This window comes from Budorcas taxicolor, chromosome 14, assembly GCF_023091745.1.
Source record: "Budorcas taxicolor isolate Tak-1 chromosome 14, Takin1.1, whole genome shotgun sequence".
Lineage (NCBI taxonomy): Eukaryota > Metazoa > Chordata > Mammalia > Artiodactyla > Bovidae > Budorcas > Budorcas taxicolor.
In genome coordinates this window covers 45,711,332-45,729,013 of record NC_068923.1, presented here as the reverse complement: position 1 = coordinate 45,729,013, position 17,682 = coordinate 45,711,332, and the positions used below count along the sequence as shown (strand labels likewise).

Below are 17,682 nucleotides of genomic sequence, written 5' to 3'. Positions count from 1 at the left end.
GAGAAATTCCTTTAGCTGTACTTTTCAAGAAGGACTGCTGATGACAAATTCTCTTGGTTTCCCTTTTATTTCTGAAGGATGTTTTCTCTATAGAATTCTAGATTCTTTTTATATTTTTTCAGCACTTGAAAAATACTGTTCCATTGCCTCCTGACCTCCATGGGTATGATGACAAATCTGGTGTCATTCTAATTGTTTTTTCCTCTATAGGGACAGTGTTGCATTTCTCTGGCTGCTTTCAAGATTTTAATTTCCTTTTTTCCCTAGAAATTTCATTATGATGTCTCTTGGCATGGATTTTATTACAGGGGTGGCCTTGTTACCACTGCTTTGTTAAACTGAAGTATAGTTGATTACAATGTACACAGGTACACAGCAAAGTGATTCATATGACTATGTGTATATATATATATATGAATATCTAATCTTCTTCAAATTCTTTTCCATTATGGGTCGTTACAAGATATTGAGTAGAGTTCTCTGTGCTATATAGCTTGTTGTTTCTTTTATATACAGTGGTGTGTATCTGTTGATTGCAAACTCCTAATTAATCCCTCCCTCCCCCCTCCCCCTTTGGTAACCATGCATTTGTTTTCTACATCCGTGGATCTGTTTCTGTTTTGTAAATAAGTTCATTTGTATCATTTTTCTTTTTTAGATTCCACATACAAGTGATTTTACATGGTGTAGGATTTCCCACACTTGTGCGTGTCAGTCACACACAAGTGTGAGTGTGACTTTGTGAGTGTGACCATGCTTGAACCAAGATATACGACTGCCCTGAGCACCATCCCAACCAACAATTTTCAGTGACAAAATGTTAGAAATAAGTAAACTAAGTAAGAAATTAACTAAGTAAATAACCTGTACAGGTTAAAAAAAAAGATACAAGTGTTCTCACAACCAGTATATGTTACCCTTGCTATTGTTTTAAGTAACATTCATGCGCTGTCTTTAAAGTGTCTCACGCCAATGTGTTTTCTTAAAACAGTCCTAACAAGATCTTTAAAGGGAAGGTACTGTCTGGTTCTGTATATTTTCAAAACTAAAGTAAGCCTATGTCACCAACTCCAGTGTCTCAACACACACACACACACACACAAATCACAACAAAGCACAGATAATAAAACCTGGCATCACCTAACGATTTCAATCTGTGATTGGTAAATGGAGATTTTAGCTTATATCATTGTTTCTTACAATGTGGCCCAAGAATTAAATATGTGACAGTCCTTTGTTCTACTTTCTACTACATTCAGATGCCTCAGCTCCTGTTCTGATCTCCTGAAGCAGTTTTTATGAGCACCATTAACTAAAGTCCTGAGAGCTTTGAGAAGAATGATAGATCAATATGTCCATTTTACACTAGTTTCACTAATTTTCTAGTATGAGGAGATTTTCCAATTTTGTAAAGTATATGTAATTCTACTCTCAAAAACTAAGCTCTCTCATGATTTAAAAAAAAAAAACTGTTGCATAAGGAACTCTTCTTCAAATAGAACTTATCCATTTTCTCCCTTTAATCAGTTAGAGTGCATATCAACCTTAAAAAATTAACTACTCAAACTGTAATCCAAGCTAATAGAGGAATATATGTAATATGTTACTCCCCGAAATCAATAAAATACAAAGTGTATAATTCTGTCCTTGTTTGTTTTTTAGTGAGGAGGTCTAACACTTCATGACACAACTTTACCATCACTTACAATTTATCAGTGGAATTAGCTAGTCAGTGCCTGAAAATGTGAACATTTAATAAAAACCAAGTTGTATCTATTTCCTAATTATGTAGAACGTTTACATATATTCCAAACTCTATTATTATCACTTGTAGAGAATCTGGGGAATTTTAAAAGTTAACAAACACCAACAGCATCTATTAAAAACTATACTTTTATATTTTAGAGAACACTCCAAATGTATTTATGTTTCTTTTGATGTAATCAACTGTGCCACAGAGGGTTATTATGTTTCTCCTTTAAATATATGTAGGTATATTTAGTATATGTATATACATAATTTAATATATATATACAAAATTGTATATAGTCTCTAATCTTTAGACTAAAGGCAAAGAAAGGAATTCAAGTAGCTCCAGCAATTCTGTTAATATTCTATTAATACTCTGCTTTTGTGGACTTCCTTTGTTCACACTTTTGGCAAAAACAAGAATCAATAAATATACTGTAGGACTTTCTGAATACTCTACAACAATGAGTTTGGGTTGAAATAATGGTTGCATATCTCAAGACAGTACATCGTTAACTTAAAAGTTGGTCAGAAAAATAAGAGATCTTGAAAATCTTGGTAATGTGAAACCCTTATGATCACACCCTTGTCTGCTCCCTTTTTGTGATGGGACATTAATTTGCATCCTTGTTTTTCCTGCAGTTGTCATTGTCCTTTCATCTGTCCTAGCCAAGGTGTTCCATCCTCCGCTTAGCTCTTCCTCTTGCCGCGTTTCAGTCTTAAAACACCGCGGTCATGTAAAATTCAAAAATGACCACAATGTTTTGGGGTTTATTGTGGGGAGTGGGGAATCTCGACCCCCTCCCCACATCCTCTCACAGCAGGTCGGTGTCCAACTGGCCGGCTGAACCAGAGAGCACGGGGGCCGTGGGGACCCCCTCCCGGCCGGTCTCTGCAGCTGCCCAGAGCCCTGGCCACCGGCGGGACGCTCTGCCCCTGTCGGCTTTCAGTCATTCTCTCCTGTTCTGCCGCTCTACAGTATTTTGTCATCAGTCCTCTGATGGCGAGAAAAAAACAGCTCAGAGTCCCACGTCTCCTTCCCATAAATATGCGTGTGCTTTTCCCGAACCTTTCTCCGCCCCCTTTTCTTCCCCCTACCCCCACCCCAGCACAGGTAGGGGCTGCAATGCAAAGGGCTTCTTCTTCTTTTTTTTTTTTTTTCCATCCAGAGACCAATGTCAGCGCCTCAGCTGGACAATTTCATTCAACACGCCCGCACCTGCTGAAACCTACTCCCTATCAATTCAGTTTTCTCCCGGTTAACCTTATAGCATCCCACTGCTAAGCACCTCCTCCACCTTTTTCGGGTTCTACTACTGCCCACATTTGGAACAGGAAAAAAAAGAAAGCAACGCGCAAGACAGTGTGAATTCCAGGAAAAAAGTGAGCGTGTGTAAGACTGAGTGTGTGCATCCATCCGTCTCAGCCTGTCAGGGGCCCTGTGCATGTGGTGAGCGGTACAGGACAGTCAGACAGCTCAAACTATCCCTGCCTGGGTCAGGCTGGCCCTCCCAGAGTTCACCTGTCCGCGCCCAGGTAACCGAAAAGGTGACAGCGCGGCCGCGTTCCAGGACACCTGGCCCGGGCAGAGCAAATGCCAGAGAAGCGGGGCCACGGGGGCGCCCCTCCGGTGTCTCCCTTCTCTCCCCGTACTTCCCTCCGGGGTGTTCTGCACCCCTTCTTCCTAAGACAAACGGGACCGCCCGCACCCCAGCGCCTCACCTCAAACAGCGGACCGATCCTGTTCTTCTCCAGGTAAGCCTGGATCCGGGATTGCTGATGCGAGGCCATGGAGAGACCGAAGGGCCACGGAGGTAGCGGGAGAGGGTGCGACCGTGCGCCTCTGCCGGGGGACACCCCTGCTTTCCGCTGGACTGGGGCCGGGCCAGGAGCTCGGGAGCCTGGGCTCCCCCGGAGCGGTGAGCTGGGGCTCCGGGCGCGGGCGTGGGCTGCAGCTGCGGGAGCAGCGAGCGCGTGGGGCTCCGAGAGCCGGAAGCTGGGGCGCGGCGCCGCCAACTCACACAACTCGGAAGCGAGGCGGGCACTCATTCACCGCGTTCTCCTCCTCCTCCCCAAGCCCGCAGCTCTCCGCAGCGCCCGCGCCGGGGGACCTGGAGCGTAGGCTCCCGCTTCCTTTCTCCTCCGGGCGGCGGCGGCAGGAATCAGGGGGCGGGCGGCAAGCTGAGAGGTGCGGCTCTGCTTAAAGCACGCGCCCGGGGGCGCCCTCGAGCGGACCGGGGCTGCGGGGCTCGAACCTGCGGGGAGCGCGCGTGTGCGTGCGTGTCCGCGCCCGCCCGCGGCGGCGCTCTCGCCCAAGTGAAGGGAACACCCGGCCGGGCTGCTCCCGGGTCTCGGCTTGCCCTGCCCGCCCGCCGCTCCCTAGCGACAGCGCCGCTCGGAAAGCCAATGGTGGAGATGCTTCTTTCAAAGTGCACGTAAATCTGGCGCTTGTTGGCTACTCTTTGGCAGCTGCAAAGGCATTCGGAAAGGGGTCATCCCCACCGCTCCTTCTGAGCCTCTCCTCGCACCTCCACCAGCTCAGGGTCCAAGGTGGATAGAGTTGTGAGAAGGAGCGTGGGTCCGAGGGTGTACCACGAACATGAGGTAGCCGTCCATCAGGCCGTCTGGCTTAGCTTAGAGCGGGTCGATGGGCTGAGAATCCCGCTGAAAACTCTCAGACACCCAAAGGTTGGGAGGAAACCTTCAGGTTTTGACAGGAGGAAAGCGATGAAAGCAAGCTAGCCCCTCCTTCCAGTTTGCTTTCCTAATCCTCATGTGGATTACCACACACACATAATTATGGCTATATTTCTATAGCTGCATCTCCAGTACTACAGGATTGCACTCAACGATGTTTCCTTTAGATGCTTCCTGTGTGTGTGCCTATGTGCTCAGTCGCTCAGTGGTGTCTGACTCTTTGCGACCTTTTGGACTGTAGTTGGCCAGGCTCCTCTGTTCATGGGACTTTTCAGGCAAGAATACTGAGCTGCTTTGCTGAGCTCCTCGAATTTAGCCAATAACTTTATTATGCAGGGGTTTATAAGGGAAGATCTCCAGGCAGCAGAGGTTCCTTCATAAGTTCTCTTTCTTGTGGAAAAAAGAAAACTCAACGAAGCTTCCAAAGCCGACTTCTCTGTCTCCTAACCATGATGTGCTGCCAAAATAATAAGATTTATTTTAGAAAACGTGGTTTAAAATGAAGGGAATATTTATCCTAAAGTAGACTGCAAGAGTATAGATTTCCTTGTCTTTTGCCAGCCACTATGTTCTGGGTTTCTGAATAAAGATATTCATATGAATATGAATATGATATTCATATGATATGAATAAAGATATTCATAATATCTTTTTTGGTGTCAGTGGTTTTTCATCTGTACATTTTAAATTTTTTGTATTAATTAATTTTTTAAGATTGTTTCTATGTGGACCATTTTTAAAGTCTTTATTGAACCTGTTACAATATTGCTTCTGTTTTATGTTTTTGCTATTTGGATTCCAGGCATGTGTGGTCTTAGTTCCCCAACCAGGGATCAAACCCACACCCTCTGCTTTGGAAGGGGAAGTCTTAACCACCAGACCACCAGGAAAGTCCCTTATCTGTAATTTTAAAGGAATGTAAGTAGTACTTAAGTAGAAACATGCACTAGTAAGGAATGGAATATCCCAGAAGGTATTGTTAATTCTATTTCAAAATTCAGATAAGAAACCTGCCAGAATACCTAGGAGCATAACCATCATTGATAACCTGAAATAGAAATGATTTGCATTGGAAAGATGCCCAAGTTAATACTTTTACAGCCAGACTCAGGTTATCTGCCCAGGGAGAGCTAAACTGAATAGCAGTGAGGTACCCAGGGTTATATATATTCTACTGATGATCAAAGGCCTACTTACTTACATATTTTTTAGCATGTTCAGGAGAAATTAAATATATAGAGTGAATATCAGCATTTTATTTGATATTAGGTATTGTATAGTATACCTAATCTGACTCAGCTAAAAAGTCAGGCATTTTCAAATATCACATAGTACCAGAGAATCAGAATGGTACCTTTTTTAAAGAGACATGAGGAAAATGCTTCTTTAAATCAGACTATTAACCTACTTAATAAGTCTTCACCATGCTCAGAGTACTGCATCCAGGGCCTTGAATGGAAAAGACAGTTTTTCTGGCAAAATACTTAAGCAGTAAAGGGAAGATGATGAAGATATATATAGTATTTATGTGTATATATATATATTAAAACACTAGACATCCCCAAATTATATTTTTTTTTAATTCATAAAATATTTCAGAAGTTTTTCAAGGCCTTAAATACCATCTCTTCCACAAAGCACTTGGTTCTTTCCACTTTTCCCCAAACTTCATTACTAAAATTATTCATTGGACAACCTGTCTTGGTAGACGTTACATTAGAAGTGAGAATTCAAACGTGACGGGCCTTGTCTTTTTCTCAGTTGTTCAGTCTTTTTGAGACAATTGGTATATACAAGGATAATGACATTATAATGTATTGTGCCAACATATGCATTATACATAAAATATGTATTTATATACATAAAACACATAAAACATAGATACATACAATATGCTGTGTGAGTACTAAAGAATGAAAAAATTACCTGTGCCCATATCATCAAGGAATGCTCTGTAAAGAAGATTGCATTTGAGTAAAGGATCAAAGGAACAATACAATTTTAAAGTTTTCTAGATAGGATTGGTGAAGTGAGAATGAGGATGAAATTTCAAACTTTGGCATTAAAAAAAAAAATTGCTTTGGTTGCGACTCCACACTCCCAATGCAGGGGACAGGGGAACAGTTCAATCCCTGGGGAACTAAGATCCCATGTGTGGTGCAGCCAAGAAAACAAAAACAAACCAAAAAAAAACAAAAAACAAAAAAAATAGCATGAGCAAAGGTATACAGGCATAAAGCATGCTGGTGGTTAGAGAAACATAGGGTGGATATGGAGGAAGATTGGCATGTGTGGTTAAAAATGTAAGCAGAGTTCAGCTCACTAAAGGTCTTACTTCCTAAGAAATACAGACTTGCATTTCCTGGGTGATGAGACAAGACCGAAGAGTTTTGAAGAGAGAACTGTTATACTCGGGGAAAAGTTTTAAAAAGATTGCTTTGGTTACAACATGCGTGATAGATTGAAGAAAAATTATATGAGAAGAGCAAAATTAATTTAGAATCTGTAAACAAAACTAATCCAAACCTAATTTAAGGTATGGAATCCACAAACAAATCATGAGGGCGAGACTTTGGACTGGGGATAAAAACATGGGGAGGATAGAAAACATTCAAGGAACAGTGAAAGACTGATTTATTGATTACCTTTATTTAGGATGAAATTAGAAGAGGGAATCAAAGATGACCCTCTAATTTCTGCAATAAAGCTAAAAGGATTATAAATTATTTGCTTAAGTCACCCAATGAATAATTGATGGGCCAGGTTTTGATTCGGTATTTTCAAACTCCAAAGCTAAAGCTACTTCCATTTTTTACCCTGTATCCTGAAAATTAGTCAAGAATTTCATTTCCGAAAATCAGCATCCCTTGGTAGCAAGGGCTATATCTCCAGACCTGGCACATAGTAGGCACTCAATAAATAGCAGTTAAATGAATGAATTAAATTTTAGTAGATAAATTCAATCTAGCTATGTTCTTTTAGGCCAAACTGTGCCTCTGACAAAGGGCATTTGTATTCTGTCTTCTTCTATTTAATTAATTGTATGCGTATCTTTAGTCTCTCTTTTAAATTACAAACTCTTTAAAATCATGAACTGTATCTTAATATTTCTCTGTGCTTTATAGCATGTAACATTGTATATTTTCATACAATATGTTTTTCATAAATATATCTTTAATTAAATTCTGTACCTTTTGAGAATTTACTTCATTTTAGTCACTTTAAGATTGGCTGAAAGTAACCACTGTCCAAAAGTAACCACTGTCCTGCATTGAATTTCTTTTGCAAACATAACATAGTACCTTTATGATCTTTTCCCTTTTTTTGGCTTGAGTACAGCACAAAAAGGCCATTTTTGATGAGACTGTCTTGACCTCATTGTGCTACAAAAGTGCTTATCAGCATAATTTACAAATATACAGAATCCAATTTATAGAATGTTCTAAAAGCCCTCGTCTAACTCCACTCTGCATAGCTCCCGAAACAAATGATTTCTGATTAGAGACAAGAGAACAATAGTGAAGGCCAGTAGGCCTAATTAGGAATTATAAACAATGTAATCCCCTGAAATTAATTAAATATTGAAATAAAAAGACAGAGAAGTTCTATACCAATACCAGTACATTGAATTTAGGCTGGCCTGAAACATATTTGCCCCCTTCCTGTATCTTGCTCACCTTGCTACTTTAAAACAAACTCAGACAACTGTTTTTCCAAAGACCTCAGTGTATCATGCAGGATTTTAATTTTTGAGTAATTAAGTGGAGAGGCAGCATCAGAGACTGAAATGGTAGAGATAAAGCAGAGACCTGGAGATATGAATATAGTCCTGAATGAGGAACTTTCCAAATATCCTTTGTATAGAAAATGACTGATAATTATGGCTTAAACCACATGATGGGATATTCCATAGATGGAAACTTTCAAAATACACATTTCAGGAAACAATTCCAAAGATGCCTGGGTATATTTTGATGCTAATGCATCAAAATACTATCATTTCACATAGTTCCATATACTTTCAGTTATAAAGACTGATTTCAACATAATGCTAGGTTTTTAATTAGCCTAAGGATCCATATCTGTGTTAGTATGTGTGAAGGATCATTTAGGTCTCCCTTGAATTTGATTCTCTCTTTAATATCACCTCAGAAAAATGTAGAGAGTGTTTTCTTGTTTGCTCTTAGTTGGTGGTTCAAATGCAGCTGAAAGCAAGGGTGAGGGGGTGGCATTATTTGAGAATCTATCAGCATCATCACTGAGAACGCTGACCTTGGAGTTCTAGCTCAGGATAGAATCTAGGTTTTGCCATTTATTACCTGTGTGATGTCGAGCAAGTTACTTAACCTCTCTATTCACAGCATCCTCATGTATAAACCGAAGATAAACAGTACCTAGTTCATGAGTTTATTGTTAATATTTCATGAACTAATATAGGAAGCATTAATATGAAGCCAGGTACACAGCAAAGATTCAATAAAAGATAGTGCTAATATTGTTATTGTCATCATGTCATCTTCATTATCACCACTAGCATTATCAAATCCCTAAGACATGGACTTGCAAAATTCACATAAGCTGTATTAAACCAGTTTATCTGAAGAATTCATAAGTAGAAAGAATGTCTTGCAAATCAAAGTCATAAGGCAGGATATGAAAGTCTCTTAACTAAAGAAAATAAGAGAAGTACTTCAAAATTCAAAAAGAGAGCTGTAAAAAAATAATAAAGAGAGCTATAAGGTGAATACCCACTCCAGTATTCGTGCCTGGGAAATCCCATGGACAGAGAAGCCTGGTGGGCTACCATCCAAAGAATCAGACACAACTTAGCAACTAAACAACAACAAAGGTGAGTGTAGAGTGTAATATAAAATTATCTACTCAACTGGATTACTCTACATAAGAAATTACTTATAAGGGATGAAAGGTTTCCACATGAAGCCTGGTAAAAGGAGAACCAAGAGAAACATTTTGGTAATTATCCACACCTATCAAGCAGGACAAAAAGCCACAGGACCCAGCACAAATGAAACATTAAGAGAGGGTCATTAAGAGAGGGTGGTCACAGAGAGCTAGCTAGTTTTCTTCATTTCTGCCTGAAATGCTTCTCAGAATGAATTCAAATGATGAGCACATATACAGTATGGCTTATGTACCAGGTAATGTTATAAGCACTTTCTACACTGCACTAGGTCATTTCATCCTCAAAACAACATCCTGAAGTAGTTACCACTATTACCCCGTTTTATTCAGATGAGGCAACTGAGACATACAGAGGATAAGCAATTTGTTCAGGGTCCCAGCTAGTTAGTAGCAAAGTCCATATTTGAACTGAGGTAGTGTCTTAAACATCACTATATTGTCTCCCAAAGCTCTGACCACTTGTGTCATTTCCTTTGTACTGAATTTGTTTGGACCACAGGTATCTTGATGGCTGCTTTGACCTCACTGCTATGTTTATATGAGGAAGGAGGTAACCAGGGTGGCAGATATCCATGTAATCTCTGGTCCCATACTAAATGAAAACTTTGGCAAACTGGCTTAAATGTGTCTCTTGAGAGTTCGCATAATACTAATCAGTCACATTAACACGGATTGAACTGATAATATTGACTCACTGGACCTCCTAAACTGAGAACTCAAATGATACTGGCAGCTTGTGAAATCCTGCCATCCAGCCTTCTCAGGGAACATCTCTACCACTTTAATTTCCACATTTAAATATTCTCAGGTAGCATTTCTATCTCTTTAATTTCCCCTTGTAGCTTTTAATATGTGGCATGTTTACAAGCAATCACCATATAAAATGCTTTGTATCAATAACTTTTTATATATTTGCATTACATCATGAATCATGGAAAGGAAATCTACAGATATCAAACTGCAGATATCTTTGATATACTCATTTTCAATAAACTTTAACCCTGACGTGCTTTTTGCTTATAATTTCCAAAACGATTTCCAAATGCTTTTTCATCGTAGTAAGTGAGAGCCTTTGTTAAGAAACATAGCTTAAACAATGAAAACTGCTACAGAATACTGTACCACGATACTGAATTTATTGAAATGGAGGAGGAATGAGAGCAGATTGAGCAAATAAAAGATGACTTAGAAAGGAAAGCAGTTCTACTTGGTGTACACCCTGGGGAGCCAGGCACTCTGCCTAGGACTGGATGTGCTATTGCTCCAATCTAGCTATCAAGGAATAAGTAACACGGGACCTATTTCTCAAGCACACATCCCTGTAAATGCCACTAATGCTCAGCCATAACGTGGCACATCACAACTACCACAGCACTAAAGGCTAAAGGTACATTTTAGCAGAATTAGTGGACCCACCATTGCCTAGGGGGAATTTAAATTTAAAAGAGTATGGCAGCTCTCTGCAAAAACACTCTGTAAGCCATGGTACCCAAAGCATCAGCAACTTTTCTCCTTCCCAAGCAAATATTGGTCCATTTCCTATGAAAAATACCCACCCCACCTCCAGCCGTCTGTGGTTTTAGTCCTGAAGAGTCAGAGATGTCTCTTTTGTGAGGTCTAAGTGTTTTTGCTAAGTTCCATGTATGTGAGAGACTCACACTGAGTTATTATATATCTACTGTGAAATGTTTCTGATGAGGTCATGAAGAATAGCAGCTAAACTTACTTTGTCTGGGAGGATTAGAAAGCTAAAAGCTAAATGAACAAATGAATGAATTCATGGATGGGTGGACAGATGGAAGAACGGAGGAAGGAGAGAATGAATTAATTAAATGCTGATAATTTATTAGGTAATCACGTGTATGTGTCTGTGTTAGTCACTCCGTAATGCCCAACTCTTTGCAGCCCCATGGACTGTAGCCTGCCAGGCTCCTCTGTCCATGGGATTCTCCAGGCAAGAATACTGGAGTGGATAGCCATTTCCTTCTCCAGGGGATATTCTCGATCCAGGTATGGAACCCAGGTCTCCTTAATTGCAGGCAGATTCTTTACCATCTAAATCACAAAGGAAGCCCAGGTAACCGTGTTGCATATCTAATAATCAGGTCCTCAGTCATTTATGTCTGAATCCTCCTTTTCATGCATAATAAAGTTCATTGATTTTGTTCAATACACAATTCTTCTAAATATTTATGAAGTATTTAAACATAGCATTCCAATAAGTTGACAGCAGTAACTTGCCTTTGTGTGTTTTACTTGAGTCTCTGTTCTTTAATTTGCCATTTCTTAACTTTTCTGCTTTTCATTTTTAAAGGAGAATTTTTCATCTTGAAGCCTGAGCCTGAAACAGAAGTACGGAATTGTTGATCAGTAAAAACCAATTGACTAGAATTGATGACAATTGTTTTCTGCAACATCTGTCTTCCAACATGTATTTTAAGATCCTTTTGTCTGTAAAGGCTTGCCCCTGACAGTCATATACCTAGGCGTATTTTAGTATCAAATTTCTGACACTGAACCCAAGATTTCATTTATTTTAGAATGGCCATTCCTTACTCTCAGCATATACTGACTCATATGATCTGTTTTGCCAAAAATATTATCCAAAAAACTCATTTATTTATTCCTTTTCACTTCATTATCTTTAATAAAGTGGCATTATGTAAAAACTTGCCTTAAAAAAGCAATGATACTAAGGCTATTTTGGAATTTAAGCTGAGAACAAAGAAATATGGTTAACCTTTTACATTTTCTAATATTTAATTTCAAAATAGTCTCCCTCCAGTGAAAAATTAAAATTAGGCACTCACAGGCTAGCACCTTAGGAAATGAAAAAATGCAAGACTGAATTTTTTGAGTATGTGTCTTATCTGCTTCTAAGCAAAAATAAATGGTCTCTGTATTTGTTCAGTATTTTAGCCACTTGCCACAGCTTAAGTGTCCACTGACATTTCTATCTCCCTCAGAGTGTAACTTTCTCAAAGGTAGTTAACCTGGTTTTTGTGTCAAACTTGAGATTGAATTTTTGGTCAGCTGTACACACAGCTACAGTTTTGTGGCCACGATTACTCTTTTCTTTTTGCCCTGCCAGGCAAGTCATGCTGGATCTTAGTTCCTGACCAGGAATCCAACCTATGCCCCTGGAAGTGGAAGAGTGGCATCCTAACCGCCGGACTGCCAGAAAATCCCTCACCCACTATTATCACTGCATTTTACAGAGGATAGAACCACAACCCAGAGCAGTGTAATAACACACCCAACTAGCTAGTGGGTAAAACAAAATCTGAATTCAAGTCTGTCTTATTTGGAAGCATGTGTTCTTTCATTTCATTACATAAGAACAATTTCTGTTCTAATTGCTTTGATTACCCATCAACATTTCAGTTGCTTCTCTCTCTTTTTTTTTTTTTTGGTAATGTTCTGACTTTCATAGCTACTTCTCTTTGGAACAATATTCAATTATGCCATTGAATACACTTATAATGCAACTGATCAATCTCATATTTTTCAAGAGTAGGAAGAGGTATGTGTTTGTAATACCTCTTGCAATGTTTTAATATAATTTTTTGGTAATTCCTCACTAATTGTAGAATAAAAGAGGTAATATTGGAGAATGTTTAGACGTATGGGCTCTAAAGTTAGACTTTGTATTGTTTACATTTTACAATTTTCTGTATATTATGATGTTTGACATCTTTTCATTATTTTTTATTGGAAGTATAGGTGATTTATAATATTATGTTTGTTTTATGTGTACAACATAGTGATTCAGTATTTCTGCAGGTTATATGGGATTATAAATTATTACAAGATAAGGGTAAAATTCTCTGTGCTATACAGTATATTGCTAATTTATTTATATATAGTAGTTTATATCTATTAATCCCATAGCCCTAACTTGTTCCTCTCCACTTCCTCTCCCCTTTGGTAACTACAAGTCTGTTCTCTAGACATGTGACTTTGTTTCTGTTTTGCATTACATTCATTTGTATTATTTTTTACCTTCCACATGTAACTGACATAAAACAGTTTTTGTCTTTGAGGTTTAACATCTTGAGAACATTTCTGACTGGGGACAGAGAGTACTCCCTCAGACTAGCCAGTACTTAGAAGTACATTGTTAAAACAAGTAAAAGAAAATCTAAATAAAATGAACAATACCCTGTATGCATAGATTGTTAAGATGGCAATACTCTCCATCTGATCTACAGATTCAACACAATTCCCATCAGAACTCCAACTGGCTTACTTAAAAAAATTGGCAAGCTCATCTTAAAATCATATGGAAACGTGAGAGATCCAGAATAACCAAAACGGTCTTGAAAAAGAGTGAAGGGGAAGACTCATACTTCCTTATTTCAAAACTTAGTAAAAAGCTATAGCCAAAACAGTGTGGTGCTGGCATAAGAACAGACGTACATATGAATGAACCAAATCTAGAGTCCAGAAATAAAGCCTCACATTTATGTTGACTTGATTTTAGACAGAAGTGTCAAATTAATTCAAAATTTTCATCAAATTGTGTTGATCAATATTTTCATCAATATTTCTATCAAATGGTGTTGAGGTAACTGAATATCCACATGCAAAGGAATGAAGTTGGACTTCTACCATACTACATTCAAAACCTAACTCAAAATGGATCTCAAAGTTAAGATCTAATGCTATAAAATTTTATGAAAAAACAAAGGTATATGTCTTGAGGATACTGGATTAAAGCTTCCTTAGATATGTTGTCAAAAGCACACACACACACAAATAAATTGTATGTCATCAAAAATAAACACTTTTTTGATGCAAAGGTTACCATCAAGAAAGTTCAGTTCAGTTCAGTTCAGTCGCTCAGTCATGTCCGACTCTTTGAGACCCCATGAATCACAGCACGCCAGGCCTCCCTGTCCATCACCATCTCTCGGAGTTCACTCAGACTCACGTCCATCGAGTCAGTGATGCCATCCAGCCATCTCATCCTTGGTCATCCCCTTCTCCTCCTGCCCCCAATTCCTCCCAGCATCAGAGTCTTTTCCAATGAATCAACTCTTCGCATGAGGTGGCCAAAGTACTGGAGTTTCAGCTTTAGCATCATTCCTTCCAAAGAAATCCCAGGGTTGATCTCCTTCAGAATGGACTGGTTGGATCTCCTTGCAGTCCCAGGGACTCTCAAGAGTCTTCTCCAACGCCACACTTCAAAAGCATCAATTTTTCGGCGCTCAGCCTTCTTCACAGTCCGACTCTCACATCCATACATGACCACAGGAAAAACCATAGCCTTGATCGGCAAAATTAAGACAACCCAAAGAATGGGAGAAAATATTTTTAAATCATACATCTGATGACACATACCTAGAATATATGATTAACTCTTACAATTCAGTAATAAAAATGCCAAATATTCCAATTAAAAATGGACTAAGGAGCTGCACAGACGTTTCTCCCAAGAATATATACAGATGGCCAATAAGTACATGAAGACATGCCTAATGCCTTTATTCATTAAGAAAATACAGATCAAAACCACAATGAAATGAGATACCATTTAAAAGATAAGGATGGCCATGATACAGTTACAAAGATAAACAATAAGAAGTGTTGGCAAAGCTGTGTAAAACTTGGAACCCTCACACATTACTGCTGTGTATGTAAAATGGTGCAGCCAATTTGAAAAATAGTCTGGCAGGCCCTTAAAGGGTTAAATATCAAGTTCTATTACCCAGCAATTCCACTCCTAGGTATAAACTTAGGTATGAAAACACATGACATCAAAGGAACTTATACATGAATGTTGTAGTAGCAATATTCATGAAAGCAAAAAAAGTGAAAATAATCCAAATACTCAATGTTCATTACCAGATGAAAGATTAAATGAAATGTGATATGTGCAGACAATGGGCTTCCCTGGTGGCTCAGTGGTAAAGAATCCGCATGCCACTGCAGGAGATGCAGAAGATTTGGGCTCAATCCCTGGGTCAGGAAGATCCTCTGAAAGAGGAAATGGCAACCCACTCCAGTATTCTTGCCTGGGAGATCCCATGGACGGAGCAGCCTGGCAGGCTACAGACCATGGGGTTGCAAGAGTCAGACACAACTGAGTGGCTGAGCACACACACGCTCATATCACATCTTATATGTCCATATATTATCTTATGATTTGCTAATACAAAGGAATGCAATACTAATCCATGCTACAGCATGGATGAACCTTGTGAAAGAAATCAGTCACAAAGCACCACATATTGTGTGCTTCCATAGATATGAAATATCCAGATTAAGCAAATCTACAGGGACAGAAAGTAGGTTAGTGGTCTCCTGGGGCTGGTGGGAAGCAGGTGGCAGGTAATGGGGGAAAGAGCTTGGAGAGGGGAAGGTGCAAGCAGAAACAGGGTGGATGAATGATGAGTGACTGCTGATGGGATTTCTCTTAAGGATGATAAAAATGTTCTAAAATTCATTGTACTGATGGTTGCCCACTCTGTTGAATGTTCTAAAAAACGTTCAGTCATACACTTTAAATTGGTGAATTGTTTTATGTGAATATTGAATTTTTTTCAATAAAGATGTTTTTAAAGAATTAACAGTAATTGTTATATTATGTCCTGGGGTCTTCTTGGATTCTTGTTTTTGTTCATTTAATTGTGTGTGATGGAAAAAAAAAGGTGATTATAAAGCACACACTCACAGTTATAAACAGATCCTTAAAACCATCCTTTATTTGGTGAGCAGCATGATGGGCTAAAACTGCAGGTTTAAAAACCAAAGGGAATTAAATGACTTTTTATTAAGTTTGAGAGTACAAGCATCTGTGTGGATTCAGGAAAGAGGAGACACTTGGCCAGGCCAGAGAGAGGCAAAGATGCAGTGTGGGGAGAAAGAAGAATTACAGCTATATTGAGCTTCTTTGCTTTTTGATGCAATAGATGAGAATATGCATATATTCATTTAAGCAGAAAACATCCAGCAAAACCATTTCTTTCTCACTGGGCTCTAGGACCTGTTTTGAGAGTCTGTCTGGAGGGTAGCTGCCACCTCATCTGAAATGCTGATGGAGCTTTCCTATTGGAGAAAGATAATTAGAAGTCCTTTTTGGTTTCTTTCCTTCTGGAGGTTAAGAATTACAATTTTTAGGGAGTTTCTTGGTGGTTTAGTGGCTAAGACTCCATGCTCCCAGTTCAGGCAGCCTGGGTTCCATCTCTGGTCAGGGAACTAGATCCCACAAGCCACAGCTAAGAGTTTACATGCCATAACTAAAGATCTCACATGCTGCAACAAAGACCAACAACAGCCAAATAAATAACATATAAAAAAAAAGAATTACTATTTTTAAAATTCTGATTTTCTACCTTTCAGCACTTAGTCTTAATGCTGCAAATACTCTGCAACTTGTCTTTTTCACCAAAGTGAAGCTATTGAGAATTATCCCTGATGATATGTGTTTACAGGACATTGATTTTCACTGCTCTGTGTATTCCATGGTATGAATATAACATAATTCATTTATCCACTCTCCCATTCTAAGTTTTTACTGATGCAAACAATGTTACAATAAAATTCTTGTCCATGTCTGATTTTTTTCCATAGCCTAGAATTTCTCCAGGGCATAAACCTAGGAAAGAAATTGCTTGGTCATAAGGATACACATATTTGAATTCATGGGACATGGTTACATTACTCTCCAAAGTGGCTGTATAAATTTATAGTCCTTCCCACAACTTTTGAGAGTCCCTTTCCCTGAATTCTCACTCATACTGCAGGGGTAATCCTATAAAAGGTGTGGGTCTCCGTTCCAACTCTCCCTACATTGGTATGAAATTCAAGCCCCTATATTAAGAGTGATAAATACCTCTAGGCAGTCAGCGTCAGCTCGCCAGTTCACTGTCCTGATTTTCAGTTCCTTCTTCATTTCTGGCCCAAGGCAATTTCCCTTTCCTAGCAGTTCAGCCATGCATTTATAAGGATGTTAGTTATAATTTATTGAACAATCCTTGGTGTTTGTAGCTGGAGGGTTTTCAAGTTATCTGTACTTCCAGACCTTTAAATGCCTGACAGCATTTTCAGCACCTGAGCAATCTTTAAACACACCCCAGATGTTGGATACCATAAAGGAAGTAAGTGCAATCAAATTAGCCACTACAATGAGCTATTAAACTCTCTCCACATGTAGTCATTAGTCACCATGCTGCCACATATGGGAATCTGCAGCTTATCTGAGGTTGAATCTCAACTAGTTTCTTACTAGCTGTGTGACCTTGGGCAATGTATTTCACCTTTCTGAACTGTAATTTCTTTATCTATAGAACAAGGATGTAAATCATAGAA

The 17,682-nt window shown here is 39.1% G+C and overlaps 1 protein-coding gene across 1 annotated transcript in view; it reads right to left on the bottom strand.

Annotated features, from left to right (window-relative positions):
• The window catches only part of C14H8orf34 (chromosome 14 C8orf34 homolog), a 337,954-nt gene extending 334,156 nt beyond the window's left edge, over nt 1-3,798 (bottom strand). Inside the window, exon 1 of the mRNA XM_052651574.1 lies at nt 3,472-3,798. Coding sequence (XP_052507534.1) covers nt 3,472-3,798 — 327 coding nt within the window. The remainder of the gene's footprint in view (nt 1-3,471) is intronic.
• Between the last annotated feature and the right edge of the window lie 13,884 nt (nt 3,799-17,682).